Source organism: Haliotis rufescens, unplaced genomic scaffold, assembly GCF_023055435.1.
Source record: "Haliotis rufescens isolate VD_foot unplaced genomic scaffold, xgHalRufe1.0.p SCAF_1, whole genome shotgun sequence".
Taxonomy (NCBI): Eukaryota; Metazoa; Mollusca; class Gastropoda; order Lepetellida; family Haliotidae; genus Haliotis; species Haliotis rufescens.
The window spans coordinates 13,128,747-13,156,647 of record NW_025963779.1 but is presented as its reverse complement, the minus strand read 5'-3'; the positions used below and the strand labels follow the sequence as shown (position 1 = coordinate 13,156,647).

The following is a 27,901-nucleotide window of genomic DNA, read 5'->3' as shown; positions in this document are numbered from 1 at the left end:
TCGACCAGACAACCCAGTGATTGCTATTAATAACAACGACCCACGCCATAGGATATGCTGATAAACAATCGACCAAATCAACGAGACTGACAACCCAATCCATTTTGTCGCCTCGTACGGCAAGCATGGGTTGCTTGAGACCCCAAATACCCAAAGGTTGAGTGAGTGAACATTTAACGTCACAGAAATATTACAGCTACGTCATGTTGGCCTAGGAATAATCGGGACAGGACAAATCCCACCCAATCACCATCCATATTCGGTTCTCTCCAGAAGCATGGTCTCACAGGGACCTATTCAAACCCGGAAACCTCACAGTGCAATATTCAAGGTATAAGTATTTGGAATAGGCAACCTTAGAATATGGTTATCGAATAATTATTCACGAGGTAAGGGTCCGAGAAACGGCCACTACACACACTTTCGGCAGTTAAAAACCCTACAGATTTACTACTAATCGTACACCAGATCCCAGGTTATTTTTGTTTTTGTTGTTTAACGCCGCACTCCGCAATACTGTAGCTATAATAAGCGGTCAGTAAATAATCGAGGCTGGACCAGATAATCCAGTGACTGACATGAGCATCGATCTGCGCAATTGCCATGCATCAAACAATTCAGCGAGCCTGACCACCCTTACTATAAGCAGTCGCCTCGCTGAAGACCAATCCAAGGTACCTACTGAAGATCTAGATACATCAGCCTGGAAAATTGAGCTGGTCTTTAAACCTCGCGCACTCCCAAGATACGCACATGTTCTATACCAAACCCATTCAGTCCTTTGAAAAATATGAAACGTCAATGCTAGAGAAAACAAACGTATCACCATAGTTTCAACTACACAGAAGCTCTGAGACGAGCCATGCTTGCTCGACATCCTCTATAATCAATACCAAACACATGGTGGGACTTCTAACTTGATGAATCCAATTCAACAAAATGTCCAAGGAAGGAATGCAGTTGCTTCTCAAGGTCCGACTGGCCGACCAAGCAGAGAGGTATGACGACATGGTCAAGTTCTTAAATGATCTTGTAGAGAACCATTCTGGAAACTTCTTCGACCCCTCACTGCTTCATCACATCTCTGTGGCATACAAGAACGCTGTGGGGGAACGTCGGGCATCGTGGAGGAGCGTGAACGCCTGGGAGGGGAGTGGTGAAGAGGAGGCGGCTGTCATGCATGCCTACCTGGAAACTATAGCAACAGAACTGTTGGACATATGCACACAGATGTTGGTAAGCCTTTTTAAAAACCATTTATTATTAAATCAAATAACATTCCCATGTATTCTGGTATGAAGTGATATTTACACAATTTTACAGTGGAGGAATGAGACACTTGCGTAAAAGTCAGTCGATCTATTTCAGTCTGTATGGTCCAATTGTGATGAATTTGGACTCGTGTGACTCTAAACTATAGAAAATACACATGCTTACGTAATATCAACATTTTTTTATTCAGCCTATTTATTGCCCTACAGCAATATTGCTTGTACCTGTTTGCTCTAACATCCCATTGATCCGCATTCGTATTATCAACTAGGATGTCGAGCAGAGGTACATCCGAGGCATAGAGAAACATATAATGTTTAGAATAACATTTTTTACAACACTTTGATGGGTTGAAAATAAAGTCTTTTAGTTATCACTATCGAGAGGAAACTATTGATTTTCGTTTGTCTTGGCTATAGAGCTTTCAAACTAAAAGCAAAGAAACAATGGACCACACGTGTTCATAAAGTATAAGAAAACAGGAAGGGATATGCCTGTGGTTGGTGTCACGGTGACAGGTTCAACTGGTGGAGGTCTCATGTTATAGCTTGAGCATCATTAATAGTATCTTAATACATGACACGCATCTTTGAAACACGCAATGAGTTTGGAATGGTATATATCTTCTACAACATTCAGATGATTTCAAACATTTAATTCTTTTCAATTATGTCAAAACATTTTTCCTTAATCCATGGGTCATGTGTCACTGAACATGGTGACTATAAATATAGTTACATCTCTATCTTAAAAAGGGGCGGTCGGGTAGCCTAGTGGTTAAAGCGTTCGCTCGTCACACCGATGACCCGGGTTCGAATCCCGACATGGGTACAATGTGTGAAGCCCATTTCTGGTGTCCCCCGCCGTGATATTGCTGGAATATTGCTAAAAGCGGCGTAAAACCAAACTCACTCACTCACTTAAAAGGCTCGGGATAATTGGTTAAAAATGAAAGCAAATATCATCTGAAGTTTACTGAGAAATCAATATGTGAAATGCTGGGCCTTGTTTATTGGATAAAACATTTAGGCAAGAAGTAGGCATTCCCATGCGTATCAACTGTGCCCCCCTTCTTGCTAAAGTTTCTTTATGCATATGAATCAGAACTTCTACTAGGATTGGAAACGTCAAACCAAGGGAATCTTGCCAAGAAATTCACCATAGGTTAGTTCACGAGGACCGGGTGTCTAATCGTTGAAATGGTTAGAGTCTGAGGTGGGGAGCCTTGAAAACGCATCTTCCTGAGGCAGGGGAGTTAACTGACTATAAAAATCCAGTTTCCACCCTTGCCGAACAAGGCTGGAATTATGGAGTTTTGGTTGGACTAACGAGTCCAACGAAAATAACGTAACAAAATCGACACCCGGTTCGTAAACTGCCGTGCAGATTTCGGTCGATTGCAGGATTTGCAAAGCATGAGTACCGCCAATTTAGCGTCAACTTTCTAAATCTTTTCATGTTTTGTACCTAAACATCACCTAAAAGACAAATACTGGAACATACTAAACAAGTCAAAATAGGGAATTGCATCGGACATAATTATTGTCACTGATGCGTCACATTTGGAAATGTCCTCCACATGTCTACCATTTAGTTTTTTTGAAAACTTTACAAGACAAGTCGTATGACACTCTTTGAAATCTTCGTAGAGCATGCTCGATTCTGCCTCAAACGATGTGAAGTGTACATACCAAAGTCTGGACCTGCTGGAATATTTAGACATGCATGCATGCATCCATCCATCTGAGCCGACTAACGGGATCAGGCGGTCAGACTCGTTGACTTGGTTGATGCACGTCATCGTAACCCCATTGCGTGGATCGATGCTCATGATGTCAATCACTGGATTGTCTGGTCCAGACTCGATTATTTACAGACCGTCGTCATATAGCTGGAATATTGCTGCGTGCGGCATTAAATCCCACACCACATCCAGCCAGCCAGCCATGCATCAGTGATTGAGCAGTATAACTTTCAACCGATGAGGTGTTGTAGGCTGTAGACTGAAATACAAAACACCAGTGATCTCCTTTCCCACTCTTTCATGAGTTGATCTCCGCCAACTTCAGTGTTAAATCAAACGAGATCAATCATCATGGAGTGCAATGTTAGTCGACAATATCATAAAGCAGCATGTAAAAAACCTCACGGATACAGATCTCGACATGAACTCGGAGCCCTTCAATACCATGTATGCACAACCAACATGGCAGCCATGAACTACATATCATGTCGTGGATGGACATTGTCCGCAGTACCTCTTCAGTATTGTTTATTTGGTCCAGGAACTCATAAACACGCATCTTCTTCCCAAGACGAAAGACCGCGCCAATGAAATTCTCCTGCTGAAGCTAAAGGGAGACTACTTCCGGTACAAAGCGGAAGTGCAGACGGAAGAAGATAAGCAAGGTTTGTCAAACTAATTCAAGGTAATTCTTTAGAAACAGGTAAAGCTAATGTCACCCTGCCAGTAAACCCAATAGATGTTCTCTGTATATTTGCGTTATGGATATAGACTTTCGTCTCCTTGTAGTGTCAGGTTCCGTTGATAATAGATTTCTTTCTTTCTTTCTTTCTTGCTTTCTTTATCAGTAGGTTCAAATGTGATGTGGTAAACGCCAGGTGCTGAAATCGTATCTCACTAGTTATCTCACTTGTTATTCAGCCTTGGGACCAACCAAGTTTACAGGTCTTTACAGTGTTGTCACTACCCTAGAGTACAGTTCATACACTCTGTGCAATCAAAAGAACCCACTCGTCAGATGGTAGTTGACCAGATGCTGGAAACACGAATACATACATACACCCGAAACACAGGTTTCGGAACGTGTGGTATCTCCCTGGGCAAGTGACTTAGTGCAAATGTGCCTCTCTTCACCCAGCAGGGAATGGGTACCCGATATGTGAGGTGGATGTAAAAACCCTCCAACGCCCGTAGGCAGCTTGGGTTGAATACAAACGGATCCCGGAAAAATAAGACCGTATTGAAGCAGAAACGTGTACCTGGATACCTGCGGTATATAATTGTATAATGTAATATTTGAAGTAATTATATGACTTAAACAATTCGTTAGAATTGGTCCCCTGCTACCTATGCTGGTCGCAGGAGGCGAACAGTTGACTTGGTTGATTGCGTGCCACCTACCCTGACGGCGTGGATTGTTGCCCATGATATCAATCACTGGATTGTCTGGTCCAGACTCGATTATTTACAATATTGCGATGGAATCTTGCATCTGTCAAAGAAACTATTGCTTGTAGTCATCAGCAGCACTCAGTATCGCTATTAATGACTCGCTATTGTATCGTTTCACCGATTTCCAGTCCTCATATTGAATCAGATATCATGACTACTCCATACACAATTACACTCTACTTCACGATCTGACGGGTTGTAATTTTGCAAACCTGTCATCACAGTCATAACAGTCATAACCATTTCTTCCCTGTAAAGTCCCGGGAAGAAAATATATCTTCAGCAACCTATGCTTGCCGTAAAAGGCGACTGCTTGTAGTAAGAGACGACTAACGGGATCGGGCGGTCAGGTTCGCTGACTTGGTTGATGCATGTCATCGTATCCCAATGCGTAGATCGATGCCCATGATATCAATCAATGGATTGTCTGGTCCAGACTCGATTATTTACAGACCGCCCTCATATAGCGTGAATATTGATGAGTGCGGCGTTAAACAAGAAACAAACAAAACCTACGGTACATTCGCACAAGGGTAGGCATTCTCATAATAAATTACACAACAATAATCGGAAATCATTTCGAAATAATCCTGTGTTTGGAGAGATGAACGGAAACGGATACTTGTATTCATTCTTAGGTATGATTACATTCCAATCTTTTACACTGATTCATTCTTAGGTATGATTACATTCCAATCTTTTACACTGATTCGACAAGAAGTATCAAAAGTGGTCACAATTGAAGTAAACAATTCCATTTTAAATGATACTTGTACGAAACATGAAACTCATAAGTGAATAAATTGTGTTGTAAGAGGAATACTGACGATGGGCCTCAATTTTAAATAGATCAGTCTTTGCGCTGATAGGAAGTTTCTTAGATCTCATTGAATGTTTCGCTGCAGGTTCCGTGGAGAGCGCCGACGCGGCGTACTCGGAGGCCATGAGGAAGGTGAGGGGGGTGCTGCGGCCGTGTGACCCAGTGAGGCTGGAACTGGCTCTCAACTACTCCGTACTCAAGTTCGAGATGCAAGAGCAGGAGGAGGCGTGCAAGATAGCCAAGCTGGTAAACAATTAAACACAACCAGATCATAACATGTGCGAATCTGGGATTCGATCCGATGAAACGCCAAGGGACGTTACTCCCCCGAACAACCAAACACCATCCAAAGTCCATAATTCCAGCCTAGTTCGGCAAGGGTGGAAACTGGACTTGTATAGTCATTTAACCGTCTTGCCTCAGGAAGATGTACATTAGGGTGATATGCCACGTTGAAACATAACACCAAGACAGCCAGCTTCTAGTTGGGTAACTCGGGGTCCCATTAAAATATCTTAATATGTTTTGGGCGATTGTATCAGACTACAGCATACTATGTCACCATGTTGCAGGCGTTTGAGGACGCCATGGATACTGTGCATAAAGTAGACGGGGACGACTACGTGAACAGTACCAGCACCATGCAGATACTGAGGGACAATCTGGTTGTAAGTGTTATCAGCTGTTTAGCGGTACCCGAAAGGATGAGTGACAGCATCTAAGTAAGCTGTATACACTACAGGGACCGGTTTCACGAAGTGATCTCTGTGCTGCGACTAAATCTATGTTATGAGTATGGGGTTGCACAAACGTCGTACTAAAATTGAATTCTGTACCCTGGGGCCGAGGTGAGTGTTTGAGTATGCTTTTACACCTTCTTTTCGCAACATTACAGCAAAAGCACAAGCTCGCATGTGCTATCGAACCTCGGTGCGGGCATGACAAGCGAAGGCTTCGTCAACTTCGCTGCCTCATTGGCTCGGAGGCCCGGGGATGAGGATTTCCCAAATATTTGGTTCACTCAGGATGTCCATGTGTTTGTAACTTTGTTTGGACATTATACTCTCCTATATTAGGAAGCCTATGGCGATGCCCATCTTCCCGAGGTAAGAGAGTTAACTGACTTTAAAAGACCAGTTTCAACCCTTGCCGAACTAGGCTGGAATTCCTGGGCTCGATCGTAGCGCCACCAGTGGCTATTACGAGTTATGTCCTTTCTATGCCTCTCCTATTGACCAATCAGATTCATCCTCTCGTATCACTTGCATTTGCTTCAAACAAAACGGTGCCGCCCAGTGAAGACGATCTGATCGATAATCAAGATCTATATTGTGAAAAAACGAGTCTTACATCGCGAAGTGCATCAAATCACGTGAGCACCTTGATTAAAAAGATGAAAAGATTTAGAAAATATCTGTTGACAACGAGTTAGCGGTGCACATGCTTTGCAAATCCGGCAGTCGACCGAAATCTGCATGACACTTTACGAACCGGATTTCGATTTCGGTGCGTGATTTTGATTGGACTATGCATAGACTCGTTACTCCAGCCAAAATGTAACTCCATAATACCAGCCTAGTTCGGCAAGGGTGGAAACTGAACTTTTATAGTCAGTTAACTCACTTGCCTCGGGAAGATGGGCGATGCCGGGTTAGAAACATGCCTCCAGCAACCTATGATCGGGTGGTCGGGCGCATTGACGTTTGTTGATTCCGTGTCTTCGTACTCCGATGGGGTGGATCGTTGTTCACAATATCAATAACTGCATTGTCTAGTTCAGGATTGATTGTACACAGACATGGCTGGAAAAAGTGCAACGTTAAACAACAAACAAGGCATATCCTACACGTTGCAATGGTACATTAGCACTTGTGCAAGTATGAAACAATTTCATAATATTTCAGGTGACAGATTAAAATATAAAATGCAGCGAAGAGGGTTTTGGTGATCCTGGCACAGTCAGGCTGGTTAGGCTCATCATCAGCTCAGGGCCTTGTCCCCTCTACACGCAGCACAGACAGCGAATGGGACTTCTCCCAGGAAGCGCTGCCTAGTCAAACCCACCCAGAACTTTTCGGAGAATTCGAACTCTCCCAAACACTGCAGCCTTCTGTATTACCCAGATTGTTTGAAGGGCTGTATTCCAGGTAACAAACCCTGGTACTCTCCCAATGTCAGTCAACAGATTGTGAGGTACCAAACCTAAGGCACCGAGAACAATGGGGGAGTCGGACAACTTGGTACTTGGGATGCAAGCGTGACATTTCGAAAGCGAAAATAACCATATAAATGATTTCATTGGATTTATCAAAAAGGACAAGATCAGCTTTGTTGGCTTTGATACGTCTGAGGCTGTACTACTACTACTACTACTACTACTACTACTACTACTACTACTACTACTACTACATTGACAGAACAATGGAGATATCCATGTAACTTAGGTATATGACTAAACCATACAAAGAAAACGTGGTAATTTGCACCACGGGGCTGCATACAGATATTAAAGAGAAGCCGGGCACTCCAGGCTACGGACTGATAGCATCAAGCATACATCAAGTAGACGTGTACAGATCGAGTAAGATTCTCCCTGCACGGTCGGTAGTCCCCGTGGGCTGATTTCGGGAATTGTGTTAGTGCCGATGTAACAGAGTATATCGTCCTGGTATTAGTGCAATTTATTTTGTTGACCCGGAGATAAAGGGCTCCTCGCCATGACACTAACATGGCTAACATGTGAGGAAGTTACCGGGTTACTAAAATATGAGAAAGTTAAAGGGTTACTAAAATGTGAACATGTTACTGGGTTACTAAGATGTAAACAAGTTACTTGGTTACTAAGGTGTGAACAAGTAACCGGGTAACTAAGATGTGAATAAGTAACCGGGTTACTGTAAATGTTTGCAAGTTACCGGGTTCCTAAGATGCGAACAATTAACCGGGTTACTAAGATGTGAATAAGTAACCGGGTTACTGTAAATGTTTGGAAGTTACCGGGTTCCTAAGATGCGAACAATTAACCGGGTTACTAAGATGTGAATAAGTAACCGGGTTACTTTGACGTGAGCAAGTTACCGGGTTACTTAGATGTGAACAAGTAACCGGGTTATTTAGACGTGAGCAAATTACCGGGTTACTTAGATGTGAACAAGTAGCCGGGTTACTAAAAATATCTGCATGTTACCGGGTTACTAAGATGTGAGTTTCGAGTGATGATACCGAGACAGACTTGGCAACATATATGCTTGTTGAAAGGCCGGACGTAGTTCTCTGACTCAAAGACATGGGTGTCTTGTATCAGGAGGACGTGGTTCTCTGACTCAAAGACATGGGTGTCTTGTATCAGGAGGACGTGGTTCTCTGACTCAAAGACATGGGTGTCTTGTATCAGGAGGACGTGGTTCTTTGACTCAAAGACATGGGTGTCTTGTATCAGGAGGACGTGGTTCTCTGACTCAAAGACATGGGTGTCTTGTATCAGGAGGACGTGGTTCTCTGACTCAAAGACATGGGTGTCTTGTATCAGGAGGACGTGGTTCTCTGACTCACAGACATGGGTGTCTTGTATCAGGAGGACGTGGTTCTCTGACTCAAAGACATGGGTGTCTTGTATCAGGAGGACGTGGTTCTCTGACTCACAGACATGGGTGTCTTGTATCAGGAGGACGTGGTTCTCTGACTCAAAGACATGGGTGTCTTGTATCAGGAGGACGTGGTTCTCTGACTCAAAGACATGGGTGTCTTGTATCAGGAGGACGTGGTTCTCTGACTCAAAGACATGGGTGTCTTGTATCAGGAGGACGTGGTTCTCTGACTCAAAGACATGGGTGTCTTGTATCAGGAGGACGTGGTTCTCTGACTCAAAGACATGGGTGTCTTGTATCAGGAGGACGTGGTTCTCTGACTCAAAGACATGGGTGTCTTGTATCAGGAGGACGTGGTTCTCTGACTCAAAGACATGGGTGTCTTGTATCAGGAGGACGTGGTTCTCTGACTCACAGACATGGGTGTCTTGTATCAGGAGGACGTGGTTCTCTGACTCACAGACATGGGTGTCTTGTATCAGGAGGACGTGGTTCTCTGACTCAAAGACATGGGTGTCTTGTATCAGGAGGACGTGGTTCTCTGACTCAAAGACATGGGTGTCTTGTATCAGGAGGACGTGGGACGTTGTCTCAGTTTAACTTGTCTGGATTGTGTGGTCCAGACTCGATTATTTTGCAGGCCGCCGTCATATAGCGGCAATATTGCAAAGTGCGGCGTTAAAGAAAGAAAAAAGAACAAGAAAAAGAAAGTATACTGAGTTTGTTTTTTATGTCATTGAAAATTAATAGAACTGTTGATAAATTTGAGTAAGTCTATTCAACCATCACTCATTCCTGAAACAATGTGTGAAATGTTAGCGCTGCCGGGGTAATTGTGTTAAAAAATAAATTGGTTCAGTGAAGACTAGGATAAGAAATAGATTTGCACCTACATAAGCCCTACCTTATTTAAAATGTAAATTTGTGCCGAAAAAAACGTGGAATTATTTCTTTTCAAAATTAAGATGGACAAAATACCCACAAGCACATGTGCATTATGCGAAATATTATTTTAAATTTCAAAAGTTTTAAATCAAATTAAACTTTTGAACATAAAACCGTATAGAAGGATTCTAATTCATGTTTTGGATATATCCCTTGCTTAATGATACTTTCGACTGAAAATCAAACATATGATAAAATCAACTGAGAGGTAGGTACAGTTTTTTTTTGCTCCTAGGCTTTTACAGGAACCTGGAACTCTTGGAGCCCTGAGGGTGTTGTCATGCAATTGACTTTAAAACGTTCCATCATACTGATCACTAAACTCAACCCAACCCACGCGCTCTCACCTGCAACCCAGGGGGCACGGGTGGCCCAGTCGTCTAAGGCGCCGCGATTCGCTGTGCAGAGTTGCGTCCCTTGGGCACGCCAGAAACCTATGATTGTGGGTTCGAATCCCGGTTCGCCCCGATTATGTTTCTAGGTTTGTCAGCACCATACCCGTGCTCGTGGGTTTCACCGAAGTGGTAAACGTCTGAGACCTGCATCACTTCGGGCTTTCCTCCCACATTAAGCTGACAGCTGACACGCCGTGATATAACTGGAATACTGTTAAAGGCGGCGTTAAACCCAACTCACTCACTCACTCACCTGCAACCCAATTGTGATACGCTAATTCTAGTCCTTCCTACTTTCAGCAATGGACGCTGATGACGGACAGGAAGTAAAAGGAATACACATCTTACCAAACTGTCTGACGTGGACTGACGAAAGTTTGCCGTGTGGAATAAATCCACTTTTGATTAGACAAGATTCAAACTACATGTCACCAGCACCTCAATTATTCCGTGCTGGCATCGCTCCAGATTGTGTGGCATCGCAGGCATATGTGGGAGTCAGACGGTAGTGGGCAGAGGTCTGACGCTGTGTTATTGTTAACTTTTCCGAAAGACATTTCGTTTATGAATATCTGAAATATGCGTTAACCATTGCAGTAAGCCGCGTAAAGGGTTGGTTCTATCAAAGGTATTTTATCTTTCTTTGTATTGTGTAATAAACAGAATATAATGTCAACGTCTTGTTTTTCTCTTTAGTCCAGGACACTCAAAACATTGAAGTTGTGGATTTGAGTCCTACCCTCCATGCAATGCTTGAGCAGTGGTAACTCTGTGTACACTTACTGCGGGCACTGGTGAGTCGGTAGATCCCGAGGACAGAGGATGCTTAAGAGGCAGATTAAAAAAAGATTATTATAACAGAATCTACGTAACATTCTTTGATCCATTACACTTTTTCTGTCAATATGGGCCGTTTTCCGACAATAAATATTCTTAAAGTTGACATTCTTGTAACAATCAATATCCTCCAAGCTGACCCTTTGCCAATCCTGAGTATGATTCAACCTGACCTTTGGAAAAGGCCAGTATGCTTCAACTGACCATTTGGCCATGGTCAACATGCTTCAGATGACTGTTTTGTCACCACGAAACCACTTCAATTAAATCTTTTTCTTATCTGAGCAGTTTCCTTCAAACGAACCTCATTTAAACATGGTTTTCTAGGATATTGCATGAAACATATATTCGCTTATTGAATTAATTTTTTCATTATTCGTCTTATTTTACACGAATCCATGGTGTCATCGTTGATTTTCAGTGATCCATTCATATCACTTTCACCGCTATTTTGCCTTTTACCCCAATGTACTCTGTTTCGGCGAATAATCGAAATTGGATATTTTCCGGGGTTGGCGTTTTTTTATTTATATTTATGTGCAAACTAAATTTGTGCAGATCACAGAATATTCTGACACATTTATGAAGTCTCACAAACCTTACCGCCAAGAATCAATATCTCATCACGTGATCCACAACTGGATGATGCAACATCCCACCTGCTTATATATGTACGTAAAAAAACCTTTGTAAGATTAAAATTCTGTATTAGGTTATCATGACCAAAACTTATAAAGCGTACGATTTACTGTGTTTAATATTGATAATTACTGGCGACACGGACCAGATGCTTGCACGGGTGAATGACTTCGCCTGATCAATGAATATACACTTCATCAATAATGCTATTGTACTACCACGCTGTAACGGAATAATAACACTATCAGGGCCATAGTAGCAGACAGAATGGCCCTTACTGAGGAGAAAGTAATGCTATCTTTTGTAGAGCTTTAGCTGTGTGGGATACATGCAGTGAGAGTTAAGTGACGTACCTACAATACTACCACGCAAGGTGACAGACATTATTACTACCCAAACATGGCTTTAAACGAACAAGAGAGGTTGCTTCTGAAACTGAAGATCGCGGAGAATACCGAACGATACACGGACATGCTCGAAGTAGTCAAACGTTTGGCCCGAGAGTACCCGGAATATTTCATAAAAGAAGGTAAGTTGGCATTTTCCGCTGTCCTCGGGTCTGGCATTGAGAACACACCGTATGACCTGCCACTGAACTTGCGTCAGGACAGAGCCCAAGATAAGCATTAAACAGAATGTGATAATACAACATACAACAGGTCGCGGGTCGCATGTTGTTACACTGATCTGATTGTAGGGAGGCATATCGGTGGTTAACCAATGAAGCACGTCGATAGAATTGATACAAATTAGAACGGTTTGTGTATATTCTCTTCATGGTTGTTTGAGGTAGATCATGTCACAACTTGCATAATTAAAAATCATTTGTCCAGACTGGAATTTCGTTGTGAAGGAACTAGCTATGCTGCATTACAATTCTTTACGGAAACATCAATACAACGAATGCTAAACGATGTGTTCCAATACTTTTAAGATCAACTCGGGTCCAGCTGAAGTTACAACTTTTATACCACAATGAGTCAGTTACCTACCGGAACTTAAATGTCCGTGGCCTGCAAATATACACGTCAGCAGACTTCAGGAACGTTAATAGTTCTAAACGACATAAAGTGTAATGCTCCGTAACTCATTGCCTCCCCGAACCGCTTATGTTCCATGTCAGCTGAAGTTCCTGTCGATCGCCTTCAAGAACTGTTCATATTCAAGGTCAGCTGAAGTTCCTGTCGATCGCCTACAGAAACTGTTTATGTTCCAGGTCAGTTGAAGTTCCTGTCGATCGCCAACAAGAAATGTTTATATTCCAGGTCAGCTGAAGTTCCTGTCGATCGCCAACAAGAACTGTTTATGTACCAGGTCAGCTGAAGTTCCTGTCGGTCGCCTACAGAAACTGTTTATGTTCCAGGTCAGCTGAAGTTCCTGTCAATCGCCTACAGAAACTGTATATGTTCCAGGTCAATTGAAGTTATTGTCGATGGCCCATACTTCAGGTCAGCTGAAGTTCCTGTCGATCGCGAGGGGGCACGGGTGGCCCAGTCGTCTAAGGCGCCGCAATTCGCTGTGCAAACCTATGGTTATGGGTTCGAATCCCGGTTCGCCCCGATTAGGTTTCTAGGTTTGTCAGCACCATACCCGTGCTCATGGGTTTCACCGAAGTGGTAAACGTCTAAGGCCTGCATCACTTCGGGCTTTCCTCCCACATTAAGCTGACACTCCGTGATATGACTGGAATACCTTTTAATACTCCTGTCGATCGCCAACAAGACCCGTTTATGTTCCATGTCAGCTGAAGTTCCTGTCGATCACCTTCAAGAACTGTTTATATTCCAGGTCAGCCGAAGTTCCTGTCGATCGTGTACTAAAACTGTTTATGTCCCAGGTCAGTTGAAGTTCCTGTCGATCGCCAACAAGAACTGTTTATATTCCAGGTCAGCTGAAGTTCCTGTCGATCGCCAACAAGAACTGTTTATATTCCAGGTCAATGGTAGTTCCTGTCGATCGCCAACAAGAACTGTTTATATTCCAGGTCAGCCGAAGTTCCTGTCGATCGTCTACAAAAACTGTTTATATTTCAGATCAGCTGAAGTTCCTGTCGATCGTCTACAAAAACTGTTTATATTCCAGGTCAGCCGAAGTTCCTGTCGATCGTCTACTAAAACTGTTTATGTCCCAGGTCAGCTGAAGTTCCTGTCGATCGTCTACTAAAACTGTTTTTGTTGCAGGTCATCCGAAGTTCCTGTCGATCGTCTACAAAAACTGTTTTTGTTCCAGGTCAGCTGAAGTTCCTGTCGATCGTCTACAAATACTGTTTATGTCCCAGGTCAATTGAAGTTCCTGTCGATCGCCCACTAAAACTGTTTATGTCCCAGGTCAATTGAAGTTCCTGTCGATCGTCTACAAAGACTGTTTATGTCCCAGGTCAGCTGAAGTTCCTGTCGATCGTCTACTAAAACTGTTTATATTCCAGGTCAGCTGAAGTTCCTGTCGATCGTCTACTAAAACTGTTTATGTCCCAGGTCAATTGAAGTTCCTGTCAATCGTCTACAAAGACTGTTTATGTTCAAGGTCAGCTGAAGTTCCTGTCGATCGCCTACAAGAACTGTGTTGGACACCGGCGGTGCTCTTGGAGGATCATCAACAGTCTGCCCGAGGTCACCAACGAGAGGAAGAAAGACATCACCAGGCGCTACTTGGCAAACATTGAAGATGAGCTCACAAAGTTCTGCACAGAGATAGTGGTATCATGTCATGTTACTTATTCACTGCGTTATTGAGGGCGTTATGTCCTACGCTGCAGTCATGAACATTCTGTATCACGGCGAGTTGCAAGTATTTTTAAAGCTGCCCAGTATTTCTCACTGTCATAAACCTGTGTTAACGTGTGAACATTGACCTTTTTATGGATCCTTTTCACTTGAACTGTTTTATTTAAATTCTCTACATTCTCCTGGCTAGGAAATTATCGACAAACATCTACTCCAAGTTGCAACTACGATGGAAGTGAAGGTGAGCCTTCTGAAAACCAAGGGAGATTACTGTCGCTATATGGCGGAAATTCAAACAGCCGACAAAAAAGCAGGTAGGATGGTCATGTCAATTTATTGCTGTTTGATGACATTGATTTTTTGCAACACAAATGCTAATGTATAATATGTTACAATTTCAGCGTCAGTGAAAAATGCTGAGGAGTTTTATAAGGGAGCTATGTCTGAAGTGGAGAAGGAAATGCCTCCGACCCACCCAGAGAAGCTTGGCCTGGCTCTCAACATGTCCGTGTTCTACTATGAGATCGCAGAGAACCGCCACCACGCCTGCAAATTAGCCAAATCGGTCAGTACCTCCGCGGTATGGAATATGTTGCGCAGTTGTGAACGACAGTTCAACTTAATTGTTGTGTAAGCAAATTAAAGTTACGTGAACGATAGTTCGAGCATCATGAATACAGAAACGTTACCAATGAAAGCATATGTTCACATGATCCCAGCTGTTGTCTATTCCAGTCTTTGACCAAATCAAAGATGGTTAAAATAAGGGGGGAGGGGGGCTTCTCATTCAGAGGCTGAGTTGCGTGACCTGGTAATCCGGCTCGGTCGTAGATTCTTCAGTTATGATCCCTGGTTTGTTTGCTTATTACTCGAGCCCGCGGCTCAGAAAATAGTAAATGTTTCCCAAATTTGGCCTTTCACCCACCTGAAACCTGAAACATCGTTACAAGAGCCATTTCATTACATTCAACTGAACCAGACAAGCAAGTGATTGTCATCATAAACATCGTTCTAGGCAATTGGAGTATGTTGACATGCATCAACCAAGTCAGCGAGTCTGACCACCCGATCCCGTTAGTCGCCTCTTGCTGAAGTTCAGATTTAACCCTGATCTTCACTGAGTCCTCATCTGATATACTGGCCCACATGTAGCGTTTCTTGACCACATGATCTTTAATGTTTCAGGCGTTCGACGCGGCCATTGCTGATCTGGACAACATGGATGAAACCAACTACAAGAGCAGTACACAGATACTTCAACTCATAAGGGACAATTTGACGGTAGGCGACCTTCAATCACGCCACACTGTACCAAACGGTATCACACCATATCGACATGAACACCCGAAATGACCTGTTATCACACGACATGGCCCTGTACCACACGATGACCTGAAAAGTACCACAAGATATCACAACATATTGACCTCAAGTACCGAAACACATAATTTTATAACAACATTAACTATGACCCGAAATACCTCAAGATATAGCATCATTTGATCTGATGATCCGGTATACATAAAAGTATAACATTTTGACCTGATGACCCGAAACATATATCGATATAACAACATATGACCCGATGACCCGAAATACCTCAAGATATAACAACATATTGACCAGATGACCACTTATAAATTTAACAATATACTGACCCGATGACCCAAAATACTGCACAATAAACTAAATGACAACATTTTTATATGAATAGTGACTTAACTCCTGAGATACCCCGAATAACCACATCATGACCTGGACACTTGACCTGAGATGACCTGTTCCCCTGACTTAGTCTCCCCCTGCAATTGGAAAAAAGGTCGAGATAGGAGTCAATTCATTAAAAAACATATTTAAAATGATTGAATCGCTGTATGAACTTACATAACATGTCACAAAATAATATATATATATATATAGTACAACACATCAACGCCAGAGAATAATCTCGATTATCTGCCGAAATAGTGATGACAATTATATTTATGGATCAATGAAAATCAGTAATGATACACAAGTATATAGTCCATTTGCTATCACTTACGATCTCATTGTGTCTTTTGACACAGGAGTGGCAGCACACAAAGCCTAAGGTTTAGTCATATTCGGATGAGATCATAAGCAGATCTTATGTTACAGTATGGGATTTTGATATGGAATGATAAGAACATGTTTTTATCTGCATTCAGAAGACGCTTAAGAGATATATATTTTGAGTCTTGGGACCATAGTTTATAGTCGTCTACTTTTTTAGTGCATTATGCTAATATAAAATCTCTTCTGCAACCGGAATTATATATAACAGTACTCAGAGACAACGGTTAGTTAGAACAATGTGTAAATTTCGAGCATCTCTTCACAACTTTCGAGCCAACATTATTCCTAAAAGGTCACTGTTAAATATACAGAATCTATATCGGAAGAATGTGACTTTCATTTAGCAGAGGATGAATACCATATCTTTTTTGTACGTAAGAAATATATTGTTTTTTTACCTCATTACAGAAATGTTATAAAGGTAATTATTACGTTTACAAATTCATTGAACTTCTGTGATATTAATGTAATACGCTTGATAACTTTATATCAGCTTAATTATGTGAAATGAGATCAACAGAGATTTAACACTTACAACTGTACTATGGGGCATGTGGCCTGAATTACGAAATAAACGTGATTGATCGTCATTATGGAAGTTTAAACAATTACGTGGTCAAACCCTATTTGAATGTGTGAGTGAAGGTTGTATATACTATGTTCCAGTTATGGACTTCGGAGGACCCGGATGACAGTACAGATTGACGTTGAATCCAGTACATCAAATATAGAAAATTTACCATCACTTTACTAAGCTTACATTATATACTGAACATATTGATTTTTGAAAGCGTTCTGAGCATACCCTTTATGTAATCGAATTGATCATTACAATGCCTTTGTTGACAACATTTGCTAAAATCAATAGAAGCATTATGTTGAATGAGCTAGCTGAAAGTTTCAATTGATCACCTAAAGTATTATTTGTTAACAGTAGTATAAATCAATAAAGCTTATGCTGACCTTACTTAAGGAGAATGTAAAATATCACAACTCTCCATTCCACAATCCATGTATATCCTTCGTATATATGCTGTTGGTATTGGATCTTTGAACAGAGATAGTGATACAGTGTTATCTGACTGCACGTCTAGTCTGTGTAATTATATACAAAAACATTGCAATGTAAGATTGAACGTTAATCTGGAAATTTGTTTATACGGACAATTTCACTCAGTCTGGATAAAAGGGCTTCTTTTTATACATTCATTGCAACACGTCAATCTACGTCTCGCTCATTATATTTTACTATATTAATTCATAGATATTTCCTTCAAATGAACTACAGTAAACTACGCTTATAACGAACACAAACGGACTACTAATTTTAATTCGTAATAACCATAGTTCGTTACAAGCATATATGCAGCATATGTACAACAAATGGCCGGGACTAAAATTAAGTTCGTTTTATCGGTCAGTTCGTAATAAACGTGTTCGTTATAAACGTAGTTTACTGTATATGTGTGAGGTTGTAGTGAGATCAGTCCCATTATCGTTGCTGTTTATGGGAGAATAAAGTGTTGATATTCTGAATGTCGTCAGTGTTCTAGGTGCCACTGCTCTGGTTGTTCCTGAATGACACGAGTAAACGCATTATTTTAACCTGCGCACCAAGAGACTTGAATCGCAGAACGTTAGAGTGAGTGGGTGAGTATGGTTTTACGCCGCTCTTACAAATATTCCAAGAATACTAGTATGACGGCGGGGGACACCACAATTGGGCTTCACATAATGTGCTGATTTGGGGAATCGAACCCGGGACTTTGGCGCGAAGAGTGAACGATTTAACGGCTAGGCTACCCAAGCGCACCTTGTGATCCCCCCAGACCGGACGATAGATCGCAACCAACGTATACATATTCATTGGTTCGTCGCAAATAAGTGGATTAAGGTATTGAGCGGTTGACTCAGTAACGAGACCAGTGGTAATGTAACAAAACGTAATTATTGCATTAAAACTAATAAAAAAATTAAACTTGAAACTGTAATACGTCAGCATCTCTTATTAAAACATACGTGATGCTACATTCATTTGTTGTCTCCCATTCACTTTTTTCTCATTTTTTCTCTCTTGCATCACTTGCTTGCGAAAGTTTATAACTACTGGGTCATGTACATACGCGGAGAGAAAACACCCTGCGTTTTCAAAATAACCTCTCCACTAGAAGTCTCTGTATTTGCCCATCTACTTCAGTTAAGTCAGTACAGCCACGTGACCTAGACTCTCCTCTGCGTTTTCGTTACTGGTCTGTTGCGGAGTCGCTTAGCTCACACGCAGATATATAAAGCTTCACGAATATACTGACTGGTAACATAAATATATTCACTCACAGGTTAAAAAGGCAAATGTATAATTTTAAATTATATAACATTGGAGAGGTAGCAGTGGATACCAGTCGGCTGAGGTAGACACATGTGTCAAATATTGGGTGAGGTAGACACACGGATCACGTGTCGGGTGAGGTAGACACATGTCTCAAGTATTGGGTGAGGAAGACACATGTGTCAAATATTGGGTGAGGTAGACACACGGATCACGTGTCGGGTGAGGTAGACACATGTGTCAAATATTGGGTGAGGAAGACACATCTGTCAAATATTGGGTGTGGTAGACTCACGTGTCGGGTGAGATAGACACACGAGTCACGTGTCGGGTAAGGTAGACACACGTGTCACGTGTCGAATGAGAAAGACAGGTGTCACGTGTCGGGTGAGGTAGACTCACGTGTCGGGTGAGGTAGACACGTGTTACGTGTCGGGTGAGGACTACATGTCAGTTTGTCTTGTTTAGCCACACGAACTATCAATTTGAAGCAGCCACATCGATTTGTTGAAACTGACATGATGTTGGTGAAATAGTAGAGTGAGCGGGTGAGTAAATACTAAGTCAACAGAATATATCCAACGGAAACTGTCCTGAACTTGATGTAATTGCGCAAAGTGATCTTATTACTATTTCAGAGTTTTTTTCTGCTGGGATTGCGTCCAGTTCCGGTCTGTGTTCGTTGTCTTTCCGAGTAATTCCGTAGAGGGGAATGTCCGAGTAACTCTCCATTCCCTAAAAATGATGGAGCAGAGGCCCCACAGGGGCCGAGACCCATTATTTTTAAGGAATGGAGAGTTACGAGGATATTCCCCTACTTAAAACTCATCCCTACTTTTAAAACTTTGACAAAATATTCTGTAGTTGAAAATATTTGAAAAATTCAAATGCTGCTTCCAGATAATGTAAAGTTGACAAGCAACTCTCCATTCCTGAAAAATAATGGAGCGTTCAAACAATAGAATGACGTCACAGATGTGTTTTAACGATTGGCTAACATCCATGCACCGCGTGTCCTAAGATGCTTTGTTCAAATGGGCCATTTAACCCTGGAAACATTTACCAGTCTGGATTACCAACTTCTGTTCACCAATTCCTCAAGGAGATAGTCTCGACAAAACATATATTTTATCCTTACTAGGTCGTTAAGACAGCATGGGTACTCTTTGAAGGGGTTTGATCTACGTTGAGACATGTATAACGCCATAGTATCTATCGTGTGTGCTTCGTTGTGAAAAGTAGAGTTTCTTGAATTTGGTGTTCTTGAAAATCCCTGCTAATCAATTAACTATCGTGCGATTGACGTGAAATTCAGAGTTAGGTCTCTCAGTTGTGCTAGGATATGGTGATCCTCATTTCGAATCTCAGATCCACTTCAATAATGATCCTATGTCAGTACGATACCCGTGCTCGTGGATTTCACCAAAGGGTACAGGTCTAAGAATTGCGTCACTCAGGGCTTTACTCACACATTAAACCGAAACGATGGGATTTAATGGGAATGTGTTTCAAAGCGTCGTTAAACTCATCTCATTTTGAGTAAGAAACAGTTATGCTAAGTCAAACGATGTAGTGGTTTGCCTGTTAGACCGTGTCTGTTCTGTGAGGCTTGTCGGACGAAAATCCAAAGACACCGCGAATCGCGGAGCGCTTATTAAACCACGCAGCCACACGCCCTTACTATTGTAGAACAGAAAAAAGGGGAATCTGGAACATACTGTTCAAGCAGTTCCGGGAGCACCGTGTCATCTGGAGACAAGTGTAATGTAAGGTTCTGCCCTTCTTCCAAACACACAGAGAGCAACAGATCGATAGGCAGTTTGTGGATGTTTCGAAAGAGTTGAAGTGGAAACGTGAGAACAATGTACCCATCCGAACTGTTTATTAATTAATTAGCTATCGATACACGATAAAATAAATAAGTGAACTATCGATTGGAAATAAGGACTCAAACAACACAAAGACGAACTGCATGCATGGACGATTGGGTTTCAGTCATGAGCAGTTAGCAACACTGAGGCTCAACAAGGCAATTCACATTTCATGTTTCTTCACTGACCACCTGTCTATCTAGACACGAAGTATATCTCTTAAGGACGGGTTCTAAGAAAATTTCTGACGTTTCTAAATATTAGGCTTAAACTCACGAATTTTATTTATAAGAAATTTATTTGAACAACATCAAACGCATCATGGCGGAAAGTCCAGAGAAGATGCTGATGCGGGTTCAGTTAGCGGAACAAGGGGAGAGGTTTGATGAGATGATGGGGTATGCGAGACGCCTAGTGCAAGACTACCCAGATTACCTTGACAAACACGGTGAGTCTCCAGTTGTCGTATTACTAAGACGATAATACTTACCTTTAATTTTTAATTAGGCTCTTACACTGTCAGCGCAAGTGTCTGAGGTAAATGCTTTCCTGTGGTCAGACGAGGCAGTTGGTGGCGTTTTCGCGTTGGCATCATTTCAGTTGTGTGCCTCGGTCTTTATAGCAGATTTTCAAACAGGACAAGGGTGGACCTCCCAGCACGTTTTAGTGGCGCCTCTGCGAGTGTTTGTGTCAGCTCAGTGATCTTATGCCATGGGTCCACCCGTCCGTTATTTGGTATTAAATCTTCATGAGCATTTTCATAAACATATTATTATCATTATCGTATATATCATTATTTATCATGATCACAGCAGAGTAGAAGCTGGTTTGTTATATGGTAAGCTAAGCAGAGTTGGGTACGCCAGATGTGGGTTCGAATCCCGGTTCGCCCCGTTTACGATTCTAGGTTTGTTAGCACTGTACCCGTGCTTGTGGGTTTCGCCAAAGTGGTAAACGTTTAGAATCGCATTACTGAGAGACAAAGCACAGTGGTGCAAAGCGGTTATCCCCAATATGATCTTTGGTCTGTCAGTAAAGGTCACGTGATCCTTGGTTTCACATTCAAGGTAAACGTTCACAACCCTCGACACGTTTGTCTTTCCTCTCACATTCACGTGCCTAGCTGTTGAAACCCAAATAACTCACTAACTCTTTGCACTGAAAGTGGCACGCTTGTCTCAAGGTCAACACAAATCAAACTGCCCTCAAAAAGAAGTATACATTTAAAAATTGAATTTGACCAAACAATTACACTCGTTATCAAAACGTTATCACAACAGTCCCTAAATACTGAGGTCCGAAACACATCTATGACACCGTAGCTAATACATCACCATCGAATAACCATTTCTTCTTTTTGTCATCTTTAGCCACCATCAAACATAGGTGTATGCTTCTTTTTGCCTGGCAGTTTAGATGCACTGTATGTAAGGAAACATCCATCTCATTCTGCGCTGTCTGTAACGGGCACTTAGCCGCACTGCAGGTCGGCAGTTCAATGTAATGTATATATTTAGAGGTGACGTGAGACCACGTGGTACCATTTCCCACGCAAATAGATGGTACAACGTAATTAAGTGAAACAATCGAAATGGGTCTTTGATGCAAAAATTGCCGACCACATGGTATAACAACATGCTGGGAGTTGTTCGACCGTGTAATTGTCATCTATCCGTTCGGAGGAGTGTTGCCTCTACCACAAGCTAGACCAAAGCGACCTTCAGCTTTCATTGACATTTTCATTTTCATTTAAATCTCAAGTCCTCCTTCTAAGTGCATGTGTACGGAGGAACCATCGCGTGCTGAAACTGGTAAGATGTAAGCGATTGATTTGCAACAGACATGTGATGCACCACATGACATCCTACACCTATTGAAGGTCAGGAAGTGTCTGGTTCTTCATTTTGATACAGCATGGTAATTGGTCTATGGTAAGCGAGTTAAACTGACCGCCCCTTTTAGCAATATCCAAGCAAGGAGGACATTAACCAAAACAAATTCTTATTTGAACAAACAAATATTCCTGGGGGGGGGGGGGGGGGGAATATTCATTTACCTCCATATTTATAATTTGAAATGCATTTAAAACTAAAATTAGCCAGTGAGCTGGACTTTCTTGGTATCCCTCAAGGTAAGCTTGACCTGTTGTCGGTGGCCTTTAAGAACGCCGTGGGGGAAAGAAGGGCAGCGTGGCGGGTGATGAAGAACATAGTGGAGCAGTGCACGGGGAAAGATACAACGGACCAAGAGGATGAAGTCAAGAAGGAGAAAGCAAGGAAAGACGAAGGATCTGAGGTGAAGAGAGAGCTTGCCAAGGAATACATGGACGTATTGGACAGGGAGATTACAAACATCTGTGAAGACCTCCTGGTGATACTCTCATTATATATTAAAGGAAATAATTATTTTAGTTGTAAAGGGAGTGATCATTGTATTTTGCTCTGCCATAGATGTACACTGATTTAATTATTAGGTTTTATTGATTATCTAAATACATCTATTGAAACTTTGTTTCAGTCATTAATTTCATTGCGTTCTGTTTTGATATAGAAAATACAAACAAATCAATAATAGTTTTTGAAATTGAATCAATGAACACCAAACTATTTCTTCACTGCATCTCTTTTTAGACTCTGCTGGACAAGCACCTTCTGGACGCTGCGTCCTCTCCTGACACCAGAGTCCTACTTCTCAAATTAAAGGGAGACTACCCCCGGTATATGGCCGAAATACAGAGTGGAGAAAAGAGGACAGGTTCAGCTCGTTATGACGTTCATATATTTCACTCCAACATTTAAATTGTACATGATAAATTCACATATTAACATTTTGTTCAACATATGATGCTAAAAGGAGAGGACAAGGTATTACGCGGGTTCATTGGTAAATGGTAAATATTAAAACTGCAGAAACAATTTTTACTAATGTTTTGGGAGTTACGTAATGTGTTTTTACTGCAAAAATATTTCTTCGTCATTTGCAAGTCTGGGATTTGATCAAGCATAAAATATGTCTAAAGTGAAAGGAACGCTTTTTCTATGAGTAATTCCGTGTCTTTACCTGCATCTTTTAAGAATATCAATTAGGGTCAAACACTTGCTCGTATTAACACCACTCATAATAGCCTTTCTTACACATTTTGTTTCAGCAATACATTCCATAATTAAATGGCAAAACACTTGTGTTGGTTTTATGAACAAATCTGACCACATTTATAGTATTAATAAACGGTTTTCTTCACTTCTTAAATTGGGTAGTTCTTGTGAACCTAGGGATGCCCTCATATAACCTTGTCCATTGGTATTGTAGCACAATGTATTGGAATGTTGAGGAGGACGAATCATATATTTACTTAAATAGCGACTATATAAGAATCGTGAACCCTTTCCCCCCAGTGTCGGTGACAGCCGCCACCACTGCTTACCAGGAGGCTATGGAGCTCGCCATGAATGAACTGCTGCCTACACATCCCCACAGACTTGGCCTCATCCTCAACATATCTCTCTTCTACTACTCTATCCTTGACAGTAGGGAGAAGGCCTGTCACATCGGACAGAAGGTAAATCTTAGTTTTTTAACTATCCTTGAGCGTAGGAAGAAGGCTTGTCACATCGGACAGAAGGTAAATCTTAGTTTTTTAACTATCCTTGAGCGTAGGGAAAAGACATACTACAATGGGAAGAGGGTAAATCTTTGTTTTTTTAACTATCCTTGAGCGTAGGGAAAAGACATACTACAATGGGAAGAGGGTAAATCTTTGTTTTTTTAACTATCCTTGAGCGTAGGGAAAAGACATACTACAATGGGAAGAGGGTAAATCTTTGTTTTTTTAACTATCCTTGAGCGTAGGGAAAAGACATAGTACAATGGGAAGAGGGTAAATCTTTGTCTTTTTAACTATCCCCGACACTAGGGAGGTACAGCTACATTGGAACGAGCGTATATTTAAGTTAGTAAATTGTAGGGAGAAGGTCTGTAACGTTCGAAACAGAATAAAAAGTTCTGTTCCCGACAATGCTGGACATTTTTTAGAGTTATGTCATAAGCAGTTACTACAACAACAAAAATCGTTCACTGGACACGGGGGATGTTCTATAGACTAAAATCTAGTCTCTGAAATGAACATATCGTACAAAAAAACCAGTTGTTCAGTTATCTTAATAAAAATATAATAAAAAGGAGCCCAGTGACTCTCTTCATTTTCAGATACTGCAGTGATCTAGACTTGCCAAACATTATAGACTTGCATGGGCTGTATTTGATATATATTTGTATCAGGGTCTGTAAGACAGACTAGATGTTCTAGAAAACACTGTGTTGAGAGTTCAAAATATTTTGTTTTGTTTGTCTCCCCTTTCACTCTTGCGCTGACTGAAAACATACTACCCCAGCACCCAACAGTACCACATGGTCGGTCCATTACAATTCAGGTTCGCTAGTGAGTGTATGAGTGAATTGGATTTTACGTCGTTTTAAGCGATATTCCAGCAACCACTACGTTACCCCACCTCCCAGTTTCGACCCGTGAAGATCCGGGGTAGAACAGGTCTTCAACAACCCATGCTTGCCGTAAAAGGCGACTATGCTTGTCGTAAGAGGCGACTAACTGGATCGTGTGGTCAGGCACGCTGACTTGGTTGATGCATGTCATCATATCCGAATTGGTGGAACGAAGCTCATGATGTCAATCACTGGATTGTCTGGTCCAGACACGATTTTTTACATACCGCCGTCATATAGCTGGAATATTGCTGAGTGCGGCGTTAAATTCCAAAACAAACAAACAAACCTCCCAGTTTCATAGTAATAACATTGGTGGAATAACTTCAATACAAGGGATTACAGCTTATCCATGTTACGAGGTGCCCGGTTACCACAAACTAGATCGAGGGGTGACATTGAGCTCTGCATTATATATCTAGATATGTCAGTGTATGTCTGATCAAGTTAAATCCCCTGAAATTCCCGTGTGAGACTTTCATTTGTTTAATTATGCAATACCAGCAAAACATAATGCTAATAAATTGTGACATATTACGATCGTACGATTTGCTGACCAGGGTGTGGATTCGGCTGAGGCCAACAGAGACACGGCAGACAAGGAGACGTGGAGGGAGAGTTCGCGCCTTATACAGGTTATCAAGGACAATGTGGAGGTAGGTCAGCATTAGTGCAGGGCGTGGTTCATAAGAAGTATACTCACTGCACCTCCTACTTACACTACTGTCTGGGACCCGTAGAGATCCGGGGTAGAATAGGTCTTCAGCAACCCATTCCTGCCGTAATAGGCGACTAACGGGATCGGGTAGTCAAGGTCGCTGATACATGTCATCGATCCAAATTGCGTGGATCGATGCACATGATGTGAATCACATCGGTCGGTCTGTAAATAATAGAGTAAGGACCAGACAATCCACTGATTGACATCAACTGCATCGATCCACGCAAATGGGATACTGTTACATGCATCAACCAAATCAGCGAGTCTGACCACCCGATCCTGTTTGTCGCCTCTTTCGACAAGCATAGTCGTCTTTTACGGCAAGCATAGGTTGTTGAAGACCTATTCTTAGCCTGATCTTCACGAGTCGTGTCGTAAGAGGCGAGGAATGACGATACAATTTGTGATGTGGCTGTTTTGTAGTCATCCTGCCTCAACGACTTTGGTCGCAGTTCGTGCTACTAGCCGCTGCTCTGCCTGTAGTCGGTTATTTACAGACAGTCGGTAATATTGCTTATTGTAGTGCAAACCACTATTCCATCACTCAATCTTTTCAGACCTGGACTTCTGAATGATTAAGAAAACTGCCCATTCTTCTGAAGATACTGAAAGCGAGAAGAAAAGCCGCATATCCAGGAAAATGATGCTGCCAGCTTAAGTGTTTTCTTACAGACCTCCGCACCCGCCATTAATACACAAAACAACGTTAAATATATATTTATAACTTCATATTGAATTATCACAATTTCTTGATATTTTTCAAAATATTTTTGTATAACGCGTATCATGTTTGTACTTGATCTCCCTTCCATTGGCCCTGAACACGACATGCTTATAACCATGGGCTCTGCTTTTTTAACAGATGTAAACTTATAGCATTAAAAAATTACCGTTATCTAGTCTTGTTCGTCACTCAACCATATAGAATGATTGAACGGGAGTATTGAATATTGATTGTAACCTCCCATGCGTGGTATGTGCATTAACGACATGCCAGTAATTGGTTACGGTCTTGTCGAATCTTGTTTAAGTCGATGTGGTTAATATTATGTCCACCTCCAGCGAACTTTCTTCGGAATGAATCTCGGTACGCAAGATAGATCTTTAAAGTATGACTTATTAAGCCAGTAAGTATGAATGAATGAGTGAGTGAATGAGTGAGTGAGTGAGTGAGTGAGTGAGTGAGTATGGTTTTACGCCGCTTTTAGCAATATTGCAGCAATATCACGGCGGGGGACACCAGAAATGGGCTTCATACATTGTACCCATATACGTATGGATAATGGAGTTAGTAGTATGAATGATGGGGCCAGTACGGACGGATAATGGAGCCAGTACGCATGAATGATGGGGCCAGTACGTATGGAAGGTGGAGCCAGTGCGTGTGGAAGATGGAGCCAGGACGCATGAATGATGGAACAAGTACACATGAATTCATGGAGCCATTACGGATGAATGATGGATCCAGTACGGATGAATGATGGAGCCAGTACGTATGAATGATGGAGCCAGTACGGATGAATGATGGATCCAGTACGTATGGAAGATGGAGCCAGTACGTATGGAAGATGGAGCCAGTACGGATGAATGATGGAGCCATTACGAATGAATGATGGAGCCATTACGGATGAATGATGGAGCCATTACGAATGAATGATGGAGCCAGTACGTATGAATGATGGAGCCAGTACGTATGAATGATGGAGCCAGTACGTATGAATGATGGAGCCAGTACGGATGAATGATGGAGCCAGTACGGATGAATGATGGAGCCAGTACGTATGGAAGATGGAGCCAGTACGTATGGAAGATGGAGCCAGTACGCATGAATGATGGAACAAGTACACATGAATTCATGGAGCCATTACGGATGAATGATGGAGCCATTACGGATGAATGATGGAGCCAGTACGTATGAATGATGGAGCCAGTACGGATGAATGATGGAGCCAGAAGGGATGGCAGATGGAGA

At 41.9% G+C, this 27,901-nt stretch overlaps 3 protein-coding genes across 4 annotated transcripts; all 3 read left to right on the top strand.

The window, feature by feature from the left end:
• Positions 1 to 661: 661 nt before the first annotated feature.
• Positions 662 to 10,891, top strand: LOC124148222 (14-3-3 protein sigma-like). The gene is made up of 5 exons (XM_046519213.2): positions 662 to 1,236; positions 3,558 to 3,681; positions 5,374 to 5,534; positions 5,861 to 5,956; positions 10,516 to 10,891. The coding sequence occupies exons 1-5, from the start codon at positions 940 to 942 to the stop codon at positions 10,543 to 10,545; spliced, it is 708 nt and encodes a 235-aa protein (XP_046375169.2). The 5' UTR covers positions 662 to 939; the 3' UTR covers positions 10,546 to 10,891.
• Positions 10,892 to 11,948: 1,057 nt separating this feature from the next.
• On the top strand, positions 11,949 to 18,047 carry LOC124148212 (14-3-3 protein beta/alpha-like). The gene is made up of 6 exons (XM_046519201.2): positions 11,949 to 12,220; positions 14,215 to 14,387; positions 14,605 to 14,728; positions 14,816 to 14,979; positions 15,600 to 15,695; positions 17,178 to 18,047. Exons 1-6 carry the CDS (start codon positions 12,091 to 12,093, stop codon positions 17,214 to 17,216), a joined length of 726 nt encoding a protein of 241 aa, XP_046375157.1. The 5' UTR covers positions 11,949 to 12,090; the 3' UTR covers positions 17,217 to 18,047.
• Positions 18,048 to 20,429: 2,382 nt separating this feature from the next.
• On the top strand, positions 20,430 to 26,824 carry LOC124148181 (14-3-3 protein homolog 2-like). Of its 2 annotated transcripts, none has more exons than XM_046519156.2 (6): positions 20,430 to 21,156; positions 22,840 to 23,078; positions 23,339 to 23,462; positions 24,104 to 24,267; positions 25,769 to 25,864; positions 26,487 to 26,824. In XM_046519156.2, the coding sequence occupies exons 1-6, from the start codon at positions 21,030 to 21,032 to the stop codon at positions 26,502 to 26,504; spliced, it is 768 nt and encodes a 255-aa protein (XP_046375112.2). In that variant the 5' UTR covers positions 20,430 to 21,029; the 3' UTR covers positions 26,505 to 26,824. The 2 variants fall into 2 exon arrangements, with proteins under 2 accessions (XP_046375112.2, XP_046375119.1); XM_046519163.2 differs by lacking the exon at positions 20,430 to 21,156 and adding an exon at positions 21,176 to 22,519.
• Positions 26,825 to 27,901: the final 1,077 nt, after the last annotated feature.